Below are 16,226 nucleotides of genomic sequence, written 5' to 3'. Positions count from 1 at the left end.
CTGCCGTGTTCCACTGGTTGGTGAGTGCACAATTGAAGTGCAATGAAGAAAAATCTGAAGTGCTTTTGTATGGCTCGTTCCTAGTGGACTTCAGGGAAAGGCTATGGCCTCCGGGTTTTCCGCGACCTACTATCGGTAAGGGCACCGCAAAAAACCTCGGTGTCTGGTTTGACGAAAACCTGATTTTTTCAACACAAGTGAAGAAACTGGTAGGAACTTGCTTCGGCACTGAAAATTTTGAGAAAGTTTCTCCCTCTTTGCCTGTCAGTGCCAAGGAAACTGTGGTCCGGGATTTGATTTTATCCCGATTGGATTATGTCAACGCTCTTTTGGTTGGTAGTCCAGGCTAAAGAAATTGCAAGTGGTTCAAAACTCAGCAGCCAGCCTGCTTTTGGGTCTTTCATCTACACATAGTGTTCGGATCCATTTACATAGCTTGCACTGGCTTCCAGTTGAATCTCGGCTGAAATTTAAGATGTTATCTATTGTACATTGGGCCCTGTATGGTCTAGGCCCTACTTATCTTCAAAAGAGATTTGTTTTATATAGACCTAGCAGACAGCTTTGCTCCTCTGACCAGCTGTTGATGCAGATTCCTAGGTTTAAGCGTCAAAGGCTTGGCGCGAATTCTTTTGTCCGTAAAGCCGGTCTGGCTTGGAATGTGCTACAATTGGCACTTCGGGACATTCAGGATCCATTGCTTTTTAGGAAAAAGCTTAAAACATTGCTTTTTTAGTTTCCGATGTGCGTGCAGTTCACTTTTTTTCTGGAGTAAGCGCCGGGACACTTTGAGTAGCCGTGCACTTTATAAATTAAACATAACATAACTGCAATTCTTCATTGATATTAATATTCCTTTCGCCTCGAAGGAATGGAAAAAAGGGAAGGAAATTGATATCGATGCACTAGGGAGAGCCCTTTATGTCCTCAGTGACATAGACTGATGTCACTTCCGGCACCGATCGGGTCCAGCGACCTCTACCGGTGACATTGTTACTTTAAAGTTTTCCAGATCCAGTCTGGATATGGAGTTGGTTCTAAAGGTGAGGAATTTGCAGGCAGACAGAGTATCCACCAGAAAAATCATTACCGCAGGTAAGTAACTTTTTCTGTATGTGATTGTTGTTTTTGGATTTCAATATGAATCTGAATGCTGCTTGTAGGACAGTATTTAATAGAGCAGTGGAGAATTTGGGTTTTGGTCACGAATATCATTCTGATTGTAAAGGTGCAAAACTACAATATGCCATCTAATGCACAGGAAGCTGGGCAAAGTTAAGAATATTTTCTAAAGGAGTAATTAAGTTAAGAGGACAGCCAATATGGAGATACAATAAGATCAGCTTCTGAACCCAAGGTTTTTTAGCGGAGGAAGTTAGATATTTGTGCTCCTTTTTTATATTTAAGAGACAATAGTGGCACGCAGAGGAGTTTGTGCAGTGTGTGCAGCAAATGAATACGTAGTTACACCTTAAAGAACTAGATTATCGGCAGAAACCATTGGAAAAATGGAATATGGGTCAAAAGATTGTAGGAACAGGATTCAGTTAAGGATCTTACACCATTCGTACTATGCAAGAACCAATATGGTTCAAATGAGGTTATCGGGAGATGATCCGTGTCTAAGGGGCTGTGGAAAGACAGGCACATTCCTCCACACCCTCTGGGAATGCCCACATATACACACCTATTGGGCTGTGATAATTGATTATTTAAGGTCAATTGGAGAAGCGGGCTTAGAGTTGTCAGCTAAGAAATGTGTGTTGAACGTATGGGGGTGACGGATGCAACGAGGGCCACTAGACTGTGGCTGACGATGGGCCTAATTGTGGTCAAAAGGAACATTGCTAAATCTTGGGGCTCCACTCAGCCACCAGACATAAGTGCCTGAAAACGAGATCTGGATTGGTGAATGTTAGCAGAAAGGGTGATTTATGAAAGTAGAGGATGCCCTCTGAAATGGGGGGAAATTTTGGCAAGCTGGAATGCCCATAGGGGTAATTTGCATGACAATAGATAAAGATGATCGGGTAATGCCCAAGATTCTAATTCATGATGTGTGGCTCTTGGACATGCTGCTTGGGGTGGGTGAGAACAATGTGCTGACATTACAAATTGTGGAACACCACAGTCCGCGGCTCATTGCCAAAAAAGAGACCTCAGACATTTTTGAGTCCCGCGACTCACGCCAAAAGAATATAAGACCCGAGCGCCACTGCGGGAATGACCAGTCCTTCCATCGTGGATAATAAAAGAAGGATTCCCCTTAAAGAAAGATTTCACGAGTGAACAGAACAGCATTTAAATGTGAGCGATTGACGACCGCTACTAGTAATTACGTCGCCAGCAGAGACCTAGATCGGCTGATCTAGTTATTAAATTGAGCTTGTCGGTCCTGAGGAGAACCCCGGAATTCAAGGGGGGGTTTTGACACACGTCAACCTGTCTTTGGCCATTAGAATGTTTATAATTTGCCTATATTGTGTTTAATTATATATATGTTATTGGAATTTTTTCTCTCTGGCCAGTTGTACAAATTGTTCTTGTTGCTAAAAAGGGTGTGTCTTTGTTGTGAAATAGGTGGGGTGTTAGGCTGCTGGATTGTTTGTGGATTGTGAATTTTGCATGACTGTGAAAAATGTATGAGGAATGAATGGAGAGAGTGTGTATGAAAGTGATTTGACGAGTGGTAGAGAGAGGTCTATAAGAAAAAATCTTGGGGTGAGTGTGGTGTGAAAATTGGTTTTAATGTTTTCCAAACATTTTCTTGAAATCCATAGAAATGACTATGTGGACGAATACATTTTGATTGATTCATATGGAAACAGAGGTCCTGTGTTCACATTGTTTTATTTCAATGTGACTGTTTTGAGAGTTTAAGTGTTCATCAGTATAGGCATTTTGTGGCTTATTGACATTACAAATTGTAGTAGTGCTATGTCTGCAAAACGTTTTGTGTTTCAAGTTTATAATAAAAAGATTTAATTTAAAAAAAAGATTGTAGGAACAGCAATAAGGGCAGGGATGAGCTGAGAGAACTTGAAAAAGAGGATTAATTGCCTCTATTACAGATCTTCACACACATTGCTTCTCACACAAAGGAGAGAGAGATACAGAAAAGCCTAAGGATTGCACCCAAATATGACCACCCCACCGAACCATTGACCAGTCCTCTTGACCATGGCCATGTTTGGGGAGGAGCACAAACCTGCTCATAAGTTTGTCCTATGAATGGGGCCATTTTTTCTCCTTTGACCCAGCCACATAGGTGCTGGAGGCTCCCTCTTTGTACCCGAGCATTCATTTTCTTACAAATTAAGCACTGGTTGGAACTGTCTGCTCAAGCGTCACTAAACTCCCACAATGATCACACCTCCAGTTGTGAAAATGCATGCTTTGCGTTGGTAAAATATGGAGAATTTCAGAAATGTAAATATCATTTTCAAAATGAAAATACAACTGCCTTTTATTTGTATCATAAGATAATAAACAATATATTGTGAAAAGATGATGGAAATTCAGCAAAGGTGCATGTGATGGCTTGAAATAGTTTGTAAATTGAATTTGTGAGCCCATATTTACTTACATGGTTTGTTGTGTTATTTTTCCAGAAAGCTTACAGTGACAATACCGTGAACGACCTAATGGATGCTCTCTTGAAAGCAAAGTTGAATATGGAAAACAATAACAGCAGCATTCTCTCGAAGGAGGTCGGCATGACAGATGATCATCTCCTCATGACTGTTGGGGATATCTTCGGAGCTGGCGTTGAAACTACTACAACAGTGCTGAAATGGGCTGTTGCCTTTGCAATGCACAACCCAGAGGTATGAAACAGTTACCTACAGCTATCGGAATTATCAACAGTAAATATAATAGAATGTGTAATACTGTGTCATAGCTAGTCTTGCAGCTTGAGTTACCGCCTTCCATTTTCTTCAAAAGTCTGTGTGTTGCCCATTAATCACCTTGTTGAACGGATCCTGTAGAATTTGCACTGGGCCAAGGGCCATATCACAGAAACATTTCACTAGCCCAGAAAAATAGATCAAATCCTTTTGTGCCAAACAATTCCTATCTAAAGGCAACATTTCCTTTCTAGCTTTCATCTTTTCATAAAGTTAAAGCGGGAAACATCCATTACAACGCAGTCATTACAACAACCTACCTTTACAACGCAACTGTTACAACACAACTGCCTTTACATTGCATGCCATTGCAGTGCATTCCATTACAACACGTCACTACAACGCAGGCCATTACAACGCATACCATTACAAAGCATGCCATTACAACGCAATATAAGGTAAGTAATGGAGATTTTTTTAGTATTAGGGTGGGTATGGTTTTTGAGGTACATGGGAATAGTAATTTTTACCCCTAAACTATCCAACACTTTCCCTACTGTTACACTCACTGGAGTGGGAATAGTAATTTTTACCCCTACACTATCCAACACTTACCCTACTGTTGCCCTAAAAGTATTATGTGTTGTAATGGTATGCGTTGTAATGGAATGTGTTGTAATGGTAGATTTAAAAAATGCGTTGTAATGGCATGCGTTGTGAAATCATGCAATGTAATGGTAAGTGTGATGTAAAGACTACGTTGTAAAAGCATGCATTCTAATGTTATATATTCAGTTAAAACATGCACACATATAAAATAAAAAACAAAAAAGATGCTGACTGCCCTATAGGCATAGGACCTCACAAACTGTGTATGGCCCTCAATCAGAGGGTGTAGCACAATAGCAGCTAGTTCTTCAAATGGTTTTGATGGTCTAGTGAAGGAAGTAGGGTGACAAACTAAAGCTCTGCTTCAATTCAGATGACACTAAAGGGAAAAGAGTGGATTGGTTATGAATATGTTGAAGATACCCATGATACCCTTGATGGAAAGCTAGTGTTACAGGAAAGTAACTATGTATTCTCTACCACCGTATCATCTTTGTTAGCATTTCTGAACATTAGAATAGAATAGCAAGCTTGTGCCTTCCCAAAGGAGGAAGAGCCATGATGATCAAAGTACAATAGGCCACATGGCATAAGCACTAGCTACATATATTATGAGAGGAAAGCTTATCCCTGTCAGCAAATATATAGAAACCATTTCAAGAGTAAGAGACCTGCCACCTTACTAACTTGTTCTGCCTTTCTGCCACCACCACCCTCCCTTGAAGCAAAGCATGGTGCCATGGCTTTTTCCATTTGTACAACTCTGAGGTGTTCTAGCTTATCCATCTATGTCTTGACCTTCCAGTGATTTATGGATTCCGCTAGAGGTAGTCTGACAAATCATCACATGTACGAGAGGTCCCTAGTAGGTGCAGCTAGTATTCCAAGTCATCAATACGTCTTTGGTCTTGATATCAGTACAGTTATCATTCAATCAACAACAATTGGCCTGACCAGAAATGTACACCTGTACTACAAATTTGACACTGGAGGGGTTTCCCATACTTTTCAGCTCCCTCACACAAGTGTTCCCTATCACTAGTCAAAGTATCGTGGTGTATCAGTTTAAAACAAAAGACGTCAAATTACCATCATAGAGCCATTCCACCCAAAGATAGAAAAGTGTGAGAAAGGAGAGAAAGCACCTCACGGTCGTAACACCAAAGAGGTTGCTGGCTGGTACTCACCAGCACACCCACTTATCATCACAGGTTACTTTCTCTCCATGCGGAAAAAGAAAAGTGTGTGTTCTATCGTGAAAATCTCAAAATCAATGAAGAATAGAGAAAACAGTGAAACCTGAATGTAAATGAACTGTCAGTGCATAGTGTCGTTGCAAGTGCCCACTGGACCCCTGTGAGAATGCAAATATATAATTCTCACCATTAAAAACCGGTAAAGCTTACTAGCTCGACGTAACTTTATAGAGTGCTGTAAGCTTTCCCAATTAAAAATGGTTTCAATCAAACCATAATCAATTTCCTTGAGCCAACATGTTTCGTTGCAATAAGGTTGTGCAACTTCTTCAGGTCTACTGGGGTTCCAGTTATAAACTTTATGCGAGATTCACATCAGACCAGCTGGTTGCAGAGATTCCTCATACCTGCCACCATCCTTTAGTGGCACACGCGTCAGCCCATCACGTGCCCATGGGGTAACTGCCAAAGTCCCGTCCCCACTACCAAGTCGTGCAGGCGAGTGATCGGCTGACGCGTGTGCCACTAAAGGATGGTTGCAGGTATGAGGAATCTCCGCAACCAGCTGGTCTGAAGTGAATCTCGCATGAAGTTTATAACTGGAACCCCAGTAGTAATTTGACATATTTTGTTATAAACTGATACACCACAACACTTTGACTAGTGATAGGGAACACCTGTGTGAGGGAGTTGAAAAGTATGGGAAACCCCTCCAGTATCAAATTTGTAGTACTAGGTGTACATTTCTGGTCAGGCCAATTGTTGTTTATAGTGCGTTGAGTGGGGGGCGGCCTGGCTTTTTCTCCCCCTGTAGCTCCTACTGTGTTGATGATGTCATTCAATCAACAGTTAAAAACCTTTTTTCCATGCACCACAAAATAGAGAAAGCAGGATGTTTACACTCTTGGGAATCCTGTAACCAAAGTGAAATGTCGTAAACATAACTCAAGTGAAACTGCATCTTTACTTGAAAATTAGATGTATTACTGACAAGGCAAAAAAGAGAGAAACATTATGTTGGGCATAGGAACGTTGAATAGTATAGTGGTGGCGAGTATACTTACAAAGAGGTCAAAACAATCTCTTTAATGAACCTTTCTTTTTTCCAAATTTGTCTCACCTTTCTCTGATTTATTAAAATAAGAAGAAAACAGTTTCTATGTGCAGAAGTCTGATCTGGACAGAGATAGTAAATACCCAACACACTGTTGTATTTCACGCCAAAGAGGTTAGGAGAGACAGCACGTGGTCAAACAAACCTCCACAGAGGCATGCATGCTAGTACAGAATTTTCCAACACTGAAGAATAGACAATTGTTTTCGAATTGAAAACCAAACCACAGTATCCGCCCTTTTTGAGCCACTGTGCAACCCACAGATACATAGAAATCTTGCATGTGGAAAGGATGAGACCCTTTCTCCCCATAGAGTCACTACAGTCGCTAAGGTCACCTTTACAGACAAAAACATCTGTTCCGTTGATGAGATTTCAAACCTACAGAACTGGTGACTGGATCATTCCACAAGGGTTTAAATTTGCACAAGAATTCAGGGTAAATCGTAGGTCACAGATATAGAGGCTCTCCAGCCCTAGTATATGCAAATGATCATGCCACACCTGGACCTTGGTATAACATGTCTTTATTCCTCAGTGTGTAACTATTAACTGAGCATTCTACATCATGAATTCCATCTACAACACCCACTAACTCACGTCACTGTTTTACGGAGTCCGTCAGGAACCAAATGGGTCCCGTCATATCTAACTCACACAACACTACAACTGTTGCCAAGGATCAAAATTTGGTCAATATTAGTCTAGAGGAAGACCATGTTGTCCCATTCCCCAAAAACCCATTAGCAATCCTGTCGGAGGGATGGGTGGAAACGAGGAGGCCGTTTGGAAGCAATAACAAGATAGTATTTATTATAAGAAAGGGTTCTCTAGGTATTACACTTGTAGAGTTCAGTTCATTCCTAGGTACGATTCTTCACATCATCTTGGTTGTTTCCTAAGGGGGTGACACATAGGATAGAAGTTGTCCTTCACTTCTTTTGTGTAGCTCGGCGGCGTTCCCCAGGTTCACCTCTCGTAGAAGTTTGCAAGCCCAAAGCAACAAAAAGAAAAGAAAGGAGCAATGAGTCTGTGTGCTCTATCTGGCACTGATTTGCTACCACCACACCACTGTGCAAAGCGTCACTGGAGGGACCGTGAAGGGGAGGGAGTTTTGTTTAAAAAGACAAAAGTGACACAGTTGGCAACCGTTCGGGTTTCTCCCCGTCCCGTGGTCTCAGGGTACTCAACAATAAGCCAAGACCCGATGTGCCCCGCCTTCCCCTCTCCGAATCACATACCTCTTGCTGCCGCAACTCTCCTGATCTGTATATCTGCTCAAGTTATCAAATGGCCTAGAAGATGGATATTATGTTTCTCACAGTCTTCAAATCCTCTCTTAAGCATAGAAAAATATGAAATACTTCCTCAGGACAACCTCTGCAGGGCACTTTATTGATCTATGCTTAGAGAGAACAAACAACATGGAAACCAAAGCCTCACAGGGAAATAATATAATTGTGTGCATATCATATTTCTGGATGTACTGTCCTTTTGGTATGTGACCTTCAAATCAGACAATGGCATATATAAACACATAAGAGTGAAGTCATTTTTCAACGCTTGACAAAGTGTTAGCCTTCCTTTGATCAGGACTTTTGACAACTGTGAAGAACTGGGTTCCTGATATGAAAGGGAAATTCACCAACTGACCTCAAAATGTGAAATATTTAGAAAAGAAAGCTGAACAAATTTGAAGGATTTTTCCCCAGGCCAGCAAGCATACTTTGGCAATGTGGATGGTGAGATGTTTATCCTATACAAAAACAAATTGGGCAAATGTACGCCATTGACTGAACGTCCAAAGTTTTGTGCTTCCCAAATGTATTTGCCTAAAATTATGAAATTGACTAAAGAAAAACATGGCAGTTTACTTTCAGATTCTATTGTTTGCTTTGGAGTTTTCTGCTAGTGACGTGACCTACAAACTTTCTTAACTTGAACTACATTGATCACACCTAGGTATGGCATGCTTATTGGCAAATTAGCGGTCCACTTGAGTGTCGATGATACTTTGTGAAAGAAAGAGCCTTTTCAGGACCACTTGTTTAGTTCCCTTTACACATGTATACCAAGATGATCAGTCCACAAACCAAAAAGGTGGCTAAAATCCTTTATTTTTAAATAAAAGACCCTGGTGTTCATTATTATTCATGTAAACTGAGATTTTCTGGATCATTAACTAGTTTGTCTTGTTAGATAAATATAGTTCAATGAGGAAAACCTGGACTTAACACAGGTAGCTTATGGCACAACGTCGCAGGCTTTTCCTCAAAGAAATGTATTTAAAGTACCTAAGTAGCACTACAACCATGCTAAAACCAAGAAATTAGTATGTAAAATTCCCATTCCAATTTATTCAAAAAGAGGAAGAGAAATAAAATGAACAAAATTAGACCAAAGCAAAATAAAAATCAGATCAGGAGCTACAGGAAATTTAGGTGCCAGATACATCCTAGTTGCCATCTTTCTAGCCAAGCCAGGAGCACTCTTGATGCTGGTATAGCTGAAGATTTTGTAAGTGTGGATGTTGAACGAGCTAGGGACGTGTCTATTACATATTTAAGTTCTCCCCCTAACAACTAGGGGATCGCGACCCAGTCTAGAAAACAGTCAGAGAGAGTGGCCCAAACACTAGTCTGAGCATGTTGAAGCTGTAAATTCCCCCAAGTACCTGGAAAAAAGCCACCCAACTGGCCCGAAGCAACACAATGTAGCCATCTATATCGATTCTAGTAGCAATTGCATCGAACGAGACTCCACCCCTGAACCAAAGTACCACCCCCCATGGCATATGCAGCGAAGCTAATACCACACAATTGACCCTGCCATGTGATGCAAAGTCCTCAGAACCCCCCAGAGCCAGCAGATGGGTTTCTTGCAGAACAGGGATATGCATTTTCCACTGGACCAAAGTGGAATGGATTTTGTAAAATTTGTGGGGAGAATTCATCGCCCTGACATTCCATGTAAGCAAATTATACTGACTTGCGCATAGTACAGTTGGAAGTACAACAGGACAGCATAACAAATACCTGCTAGATCAAGGTAAAGCCAGACTAAACAAGGATAGTGGCCCTTAAAGAGTGAATCTGATTTCCTAATGTCAGAAACTATGTGTTAAAGGAGCCTCCAACAAAACAACCCCCAACCATTAAATCGAGGGCATAGGCCCAAAATAGAACCCCACAAAAGTTAGTTTCCCAGCAGAGGAGCATGGTGGAGAGGGGAGGCCTGACAACTGAGAAACTACTGCGCTTGCTCAATAAGAAATGAAAGAACAGGAAGATACAGCATCTAAGCAGCTTCAAAGTCTGTGGGGAGTGATCCAGAGTACACAGTGGGGAGGTCTGGACCACTCCGGAGGCAGCACAAGAATTAGAGGTGAGTCAACAAAAGAAAGCCTCGAGACGCTGCAGACGGAGTTTCAGCTGCAGGGCAGCGAATACTTTCGGTACTTGCAGGTCCGTCACGCGCTGGGCTCCGTCTTCCCAGACGTCGCCTCCATCCCGGAGTCTTCCCCCCTGGAGGATAGAGTGCTGGATGGCCACGTTCCGGACAGCACGATCTCCCTTATATACAAAAAATTGATTAATGACCGCTCGGGCCTGCTGGCCGGCCTCCGTGAGGCTTGGGTTGCCGACGGGCTGGAGTTGGACGACGAAGACTGGATTTCCGCGGTGGCCTCTCCGAAGGAGGTGGCCATACCGGCTCGCCTTCGCTTCGTCCAGCTTAAGATACTCCACCGGGTTTACATGACGGGGCCAAGGCTTCTGCGTATGGGTTATGCTGAGGATGGGTTATGTAAGCGTGGGTGTGGTGCTTTGGCGACTTTTTTGCATATTTTGTGGGAATGCCCGAAGGTGGAGCGATTCTGGCGTGGTGTGCATGAGGTCTTGCGACTGGTTACGCATGTCGCGCTGTTGCCTGAAGCGAGGAGATGCTTGCTGAATGTGTGGGAACCAACTGATTACTCGGTTCCGCAGACGCGATGGGTGACTCTGGGATATATGATAGCTAAGCGTGACATCGCTCAACTGTGGGGATCCCAGCGGCCCCCGGCGGTGTCGGCCTGGCAAGAAAATATGGATTGGTGCATGTTCCGAGAAAAGGTGGTGTATGTGGCGAGGGGCAAGCCTGGGGCGTGGGTGAAAATATGGGGCCCCTGGAACGCCTACCGCGGGGGTATCTGCGAGCCACCACTGCTGCCGGCTGCCTCACCGGCTCCGTCCCCCTAGTTGACCCCCTCCCCCAGCCCTGGGCACAGAGTTCCCCCAGTCCTGGACCTGTTTCCCTTCCCCCTCCTCAGATTCCTGTGGATGGTCGGGGTCCCTCATTCGAGGAGCACGTGTGATTACCTTCGATTGCGGGTTGCCTTGCGGGTGTGTTTTTTCTATGTTGTTGCGTGTGTATAAAATGAAACCGTATTGTGGGCTTAGAGTCATGTGGCCCACGTCGTTGATGTCTCTTGATTTGCTTCTCTGTAACGCCAAGTGCCCTGTTGTAAGTTTGTCATGTGCTCCTGTCACTCTAGCGGCCGGCCGGAAGGTTGTAGGCCCATACTTGTATATACTTGAGATTGCAATAAACGGTTTCAAAAAAAAAAAAAAAAAAAAGAAAGCCTGCACCAATGCAGTAAAGATGAAGAGGTGCCAACCCCCGGAAGGGGAAGCTCATATACCCTTGAACCAGGGAATGTGCGTGAAGGAGTCAGAGTCAAGGATGCCCCACTGGGGATCCCAGGTAGGGGGGCTAAAGCAGGTCACCTGCCGATTGCACCATGATCACCAACATCTCCATTGTATCCAGGTCCAACACCCCGAGAAAACTTCATCACAAGAGATGATGGAACTGTAAAACCACAATCGAGGGATGGTGGATAAATCCTATAATGATGCCAGTGCTTCCACTGCGTCTTGGTGCTTCTGCCGTGCCTAGGAAAGGGAGGGGGCCCTGCAAAGCTGGTATCAAGGCCATGATGGGATCGGTGTGGAGGGTGGTGCCAGAATCTCATGAGTCTCCAGCCAGTCCCAGGCAGACTCAGAGTCTGTAAAGAAATGTGACTGCTTATCGGTTGTGACTCTTAGTTCAGCAGGAAACAATAAAGCATACTTATATCCCAAGCAGCGCAGCTTCTTTTTGACCTGCATAAACAAGCTAAACGGAAAGCGTATAATCTGGAAAGGCCATGACTTTTGCATTGTCAAATTGAGTAGCCACACAATCAGAGGTCTTGGAGGTGATCCAGGAGGCGGATGCCGAGGGAGGACCCTGTGGGCCCTCTCGACAATAAAATAAGATGAGAAGGAGCTTGGGCCACCTGTTTCCGAAACCATTCTTCCATGAATCACGGGGGAGTGGGGTCTTCTCCCTCCATTCCCTCCGGGAGGCCAATGAGGTGAATATTGTTGCGGCGTGACTGTCCCTCTGCATTATCAAGTCTGTTCTCCAAGATCTTACGGCAGAAATATGCAATCGCGCCAAGTTACTGTCAAACGTCACTAGCTGTGGTGGGGGAGTTGTCTTGGGGTAGGGTTGCAGAAAGGCTATGGTCCAGGAACCCACTAGGAACTGTGAGCGAGTATTTGGTTGCCGAGCGTGCCTACATGTGTTCTACCTATACAAAGTAAGGTCCTCCAGATATCAGGCAGCAGGCATGGCAGGACGTGATGCAGTAGAGTCACTGTCAAGTGGTGACCCAACCCCAAATGAGAAACAGCTCCTGACCCACCTCAACCTGCGTTGACATCCAAAAGCATGGCAGGGAATTGAGCATTCAGGGAGTGCTGGGGTGGATCAAGCCAGCAGGAGGCAATGGTTATGTGCCAGTGGAGATAGTTGCAGAGGCCCCAGTAAAAGGTCTGATCACCGCCAGCGGCTAGTCCACATTCCGTGGGTCACCCACGTCCACAGCCATACAGATTGTAGATTTAGAGCAAAACCATTTCACCTCTGGGCCCGTCTCAAACAATGGGACATCCAGTAAGGGGGCACGAGCAGCCCAGAAACCCAGCCAGCCAGAAATGCAGCACGGGGAGAACACCATTCTCAGAATTATGTGGCCAGGAGGGGGGGGGTCACTCACCCGGCTGTGTGGTGTTCTTGCCCCTCCCCCAGTCCTCCAACACTGGCAAGCTTCGTCAGCCACTGAGGAAGGGACACCGCTAGTGCTGCGCCGGGCTGCTCCACATGGTGCGCATCTCAGAGGTCCATGGGCTGCAATCAAGCAAAGTCCAGGCCCCCCACTGAGCCGCAATGTGCAGGGCAGTCACCACCAACAGCGCACTCGAGGCGCGTCCTCTGGACCCTTCAGTTGGCGGAGGAAGTGCGCCTAGCCTCACAGTTGTGGACTCCTGACCCACTGAGCCCTCAGGGAGTAAGGACACAGCAACAGGCCTCAGTCCGCATCACAGAAGTGCAGATGGGCAGGCCGGGAGGCTCAAATGGGTTCCTCTGCAGCTGTGTGTGGCAGGATTCAGCGAGCTGCATGGAGCACCCTCAAGTTGCAGCCGCCATGTTCTGCAGCTCAGCCACGCCAACCCCACATTCTAAGATAGCCATGGAGGGGTTCTTTGTAATTAACTTCCCTGTGTCTTCTTGCCAGATATCTGCTAGATTACCACAGGCTTTTGTTCTTCCCAGAGTTATTTCACTCCTAATCAGCAGAGGTAGAGAAGTTAATTATTGTCACTGGAAGAAGAGGATCATGGTATAACTAACTGGTTTAAAGAAAATCCAGCCTTTACCAGGAGATGGCAAGATTTTATTAAAATATTATCTGAGCCTTGCTTATCAAACACTCAAAATCCCAAATGAATTAGATATTTTATGAGTATTGTTAGGATTCCTAAACTATTATGCAATACTTCCCAAAGCCAGTCTGTGTAAAGTATGACATCTATACATAAGCAGGCCTTTACAATAAGAAAAGGCCACTGCAGCCTATGCAGTGAGAAAGTACTTTGAAATATGTAACAGCACACGTGTTCCATGTTTAACACACCACACATTTACAGATTATGCACCCAGATTTCGAGGGCTTCAAGGAGCCTCCTATAGGTGACTTAGGTAAAGTGAAAAGTAGGCATTTGCACTTGTCAAAAAAGCTTTATTTGACATGTGGTGGCTGCAGTTTTAGGCAACAGCTGTTCAGGCATGCAGTGGTGTCCTGAAGCCATGCTGTCACATGTGGAAGGTGTGCGGTTACTCTGCAGTCTACGTGTGACATCAGACCTTCATACATCAACGCCTTTGTGAACTATTCTTTGTGAAACATTATGTACTAAAGATTCAGTTATGCCAGTTAGCATTAGCCCCACATTTTAAAAGCAGAAGATAATGACTGTGTGTATTTGTTATGATACCCATATTATGTAATGTACATGTGTAGATCCTGGTTATGCTGGGGTGGGTGAGTCAGGGGGTCCATTCCAAAGGGTTCTTCAAACTTGTAAGGTGCTAGGTGTTTATTCTCAGCGTTCCTTCCTCTGCTGTATTTGTGCTCGGCGGCAGCAGACTGCCTCCCTGTGCCGGCCTCCCAGTCACTGCTGGCTGGGAGGTGCTGGGTGACCGGTGAGCCCCCTTGGGATGATTTCCATGTGGAAACGTATCGCTAGCCTTCTGTGGCTTTGGCAGGGGTGGGTGGTGTGTACTCAGCCTGATTGGGGGGCTGTAGTGGTGGGAGGTGGAAGTTATTGGGGGAGTTTCAACAGCTACTCTTACCATTCTGCTCTCCGTCCTTCCCCCTTTCCTTTCTATCCGCTTTGGCTGCACTAATTCATGCTAATGTGCACGGGAGGGCCTGCCTAGCTTGTGGCATAAGGGAGCTTTTTGCCCAACACCACGGTAACACACAGGGCGCCCCTGAAGTCCATTACTTGGAATACACAAGGCTTGAATGATGGGCACTAAGCGAGGCTGGTTCTGGCGTGTCTGAGGCGTCACAGTGCAGATATTTTCTTCCTTCAGGAAGTACACTGGACCAGACACACTGTCACATGCCTGCGAGCAGGCTGGATGGGTGAGCAGCATGTAGCGTGCTATTCCAATTATGTGCGAGGGGTGGCAGTTCTTATCAGGAAGGGACTGCACCTGCATACGCAGGTCACTAAGTGTGACCAACAGGGGAGATATGTGCTATTGTCGGTCACTTCTGAGGGACGCATACTTAGACTTGTTTCTGTTTATGGACCCAACACCGACGACAGCAACCTTTTTTGCGGCGCTCTGGAGACAGACAGACAGACATGTTGGGGCCAGGCGCAGTAGTGTAGGGGGGAGATTTCAATGCTATACTCGATCCACAACATGATAGATATGGTGCTCCCCGCCACTCTCATCCCTGGGTGGCTGTCCAACTTTGCTCTCTCATGGCAGATAATGGGTTAACAGATGTTTGGATGGTTAGACATGTGGACAGAGAGGGGGGAACCTGTGTGTCTTCAGCAAATTCCACCTGGTCATGGATTGACTACTGGCTCACATCCAGAGATGTGGAGGCATGGGTGACGGCTGTCTCTCACTTGCGAGAACCTTCTCCGACCACTCCCCAGTTATGCTTGAACTTTCAGTCTCAAAATACTCTGGTTGGGCATTCACTTGGAGGTTTCTGCCTGAAGCCCTGAGGGATCAAGCATTCTGCGAAGGTGTGCGCGTAGCGTTAATTGAAGTCTTCAACCATAATATGGGCACGGTTGAATTAATCCCCCTCTGTGCTTTAGGAGGCTTGCAAATCAGTGAAAAGGGGAATGCATAGCCAAGCAGGCGGGGAATCCTTTGAGAGCTTCGGGTGGGGGGGAGTGGAGTTGTAAAACGATTTGAAGGTGAGGTAAGGGCTCCTGAATGCGAATATTTTGCTACCCGGCAAGCTGAGGTGCTGAGTAATATATGCAGCAAAATAGATGAATTTGAGGAGGCCGCTCTGCGAGAAACACACTATCTCAGACAGAAGGTGCAGGCTAGGAGATAACGGTGAAGGAGCTCGAGCAGGCAAGATCTTGCGGGCCTGCTTCATAAACCCTGGGCTAATGATTGCAATGCTTCCCATCGAGGAGGATGAGCTGATCGCTGGCCAGGAGGCAGTGTAGAAGGAAACAATGTCCTTCACCTCTCTATACAGCACGGCACAGGAGCACCCATCCGGACCTTACTACATCCTTTGATTCGATTCATTTGCTTTGGCTTAAGGAGGGACATTGCCATTTTTTAGATGAACACTTCCCAGAGGTCATACAGGTTATTAATGCTTTCCCGGGAGATAAGGCCCCTGACCAGGACGGCCTATTGGCTGCGTTTTACAAGGAGTATGCACGCCTCCTGGCCCACATCTTATCAACATGTGTAGCGGATCCTTTGAAAGGGCGAATTACTCCAGTTTCTAAGAGAGGCACTCATTGTCACCATTTTGAAGACTGATAAGGTTCCGCAGCGTTACAGGCAGTTATACATGATTGATGTGGA

The 16,226-nt window shown here is 45.1% G+C and overlaps 1 protein-coding gene across 2 annotated transcripts in view; it reads left to right on the top strand.

Annotated features, from left to right (window-relative positions):
• Positions 1-16,226, top strand: part of CYP17A1 (cytochrome P450 family 17 subfamily A member 1) — a 282,729-nt gene that overhangs the window by 166,270 nt on the left and 100,233 nt on the right. For both annotated transcript variants that reach the window (XM_085606579.1, XM_085606582.1), the window contains one exon: positions 3,612-3,827. In XM_085606579.1, coding sequence (XP_085462705.1) covers positions 3,612-3,827 — 216 coding nt within the window. The remainder of the gene's footprint in view (positions 1-3,611; positions 3,828-16,226) is intronic.

This window comes from Triturus cristatus, chromosome 1_2 (assembly GCF_964204655.1).
Source record: "Triturus cristatus chromosome 1_2, aTriCri1.1, whole genome shotgun sequence".
NCBI classification, from domain to species: Eukaryota; Metazoa; Chordata; class Amphibia; order Caudata; family Salamandridae; genus Triturus; species Triturus cristatus.
This window is presented reverse-complemented; position numbering and strand designations above follow the sequence as displayed.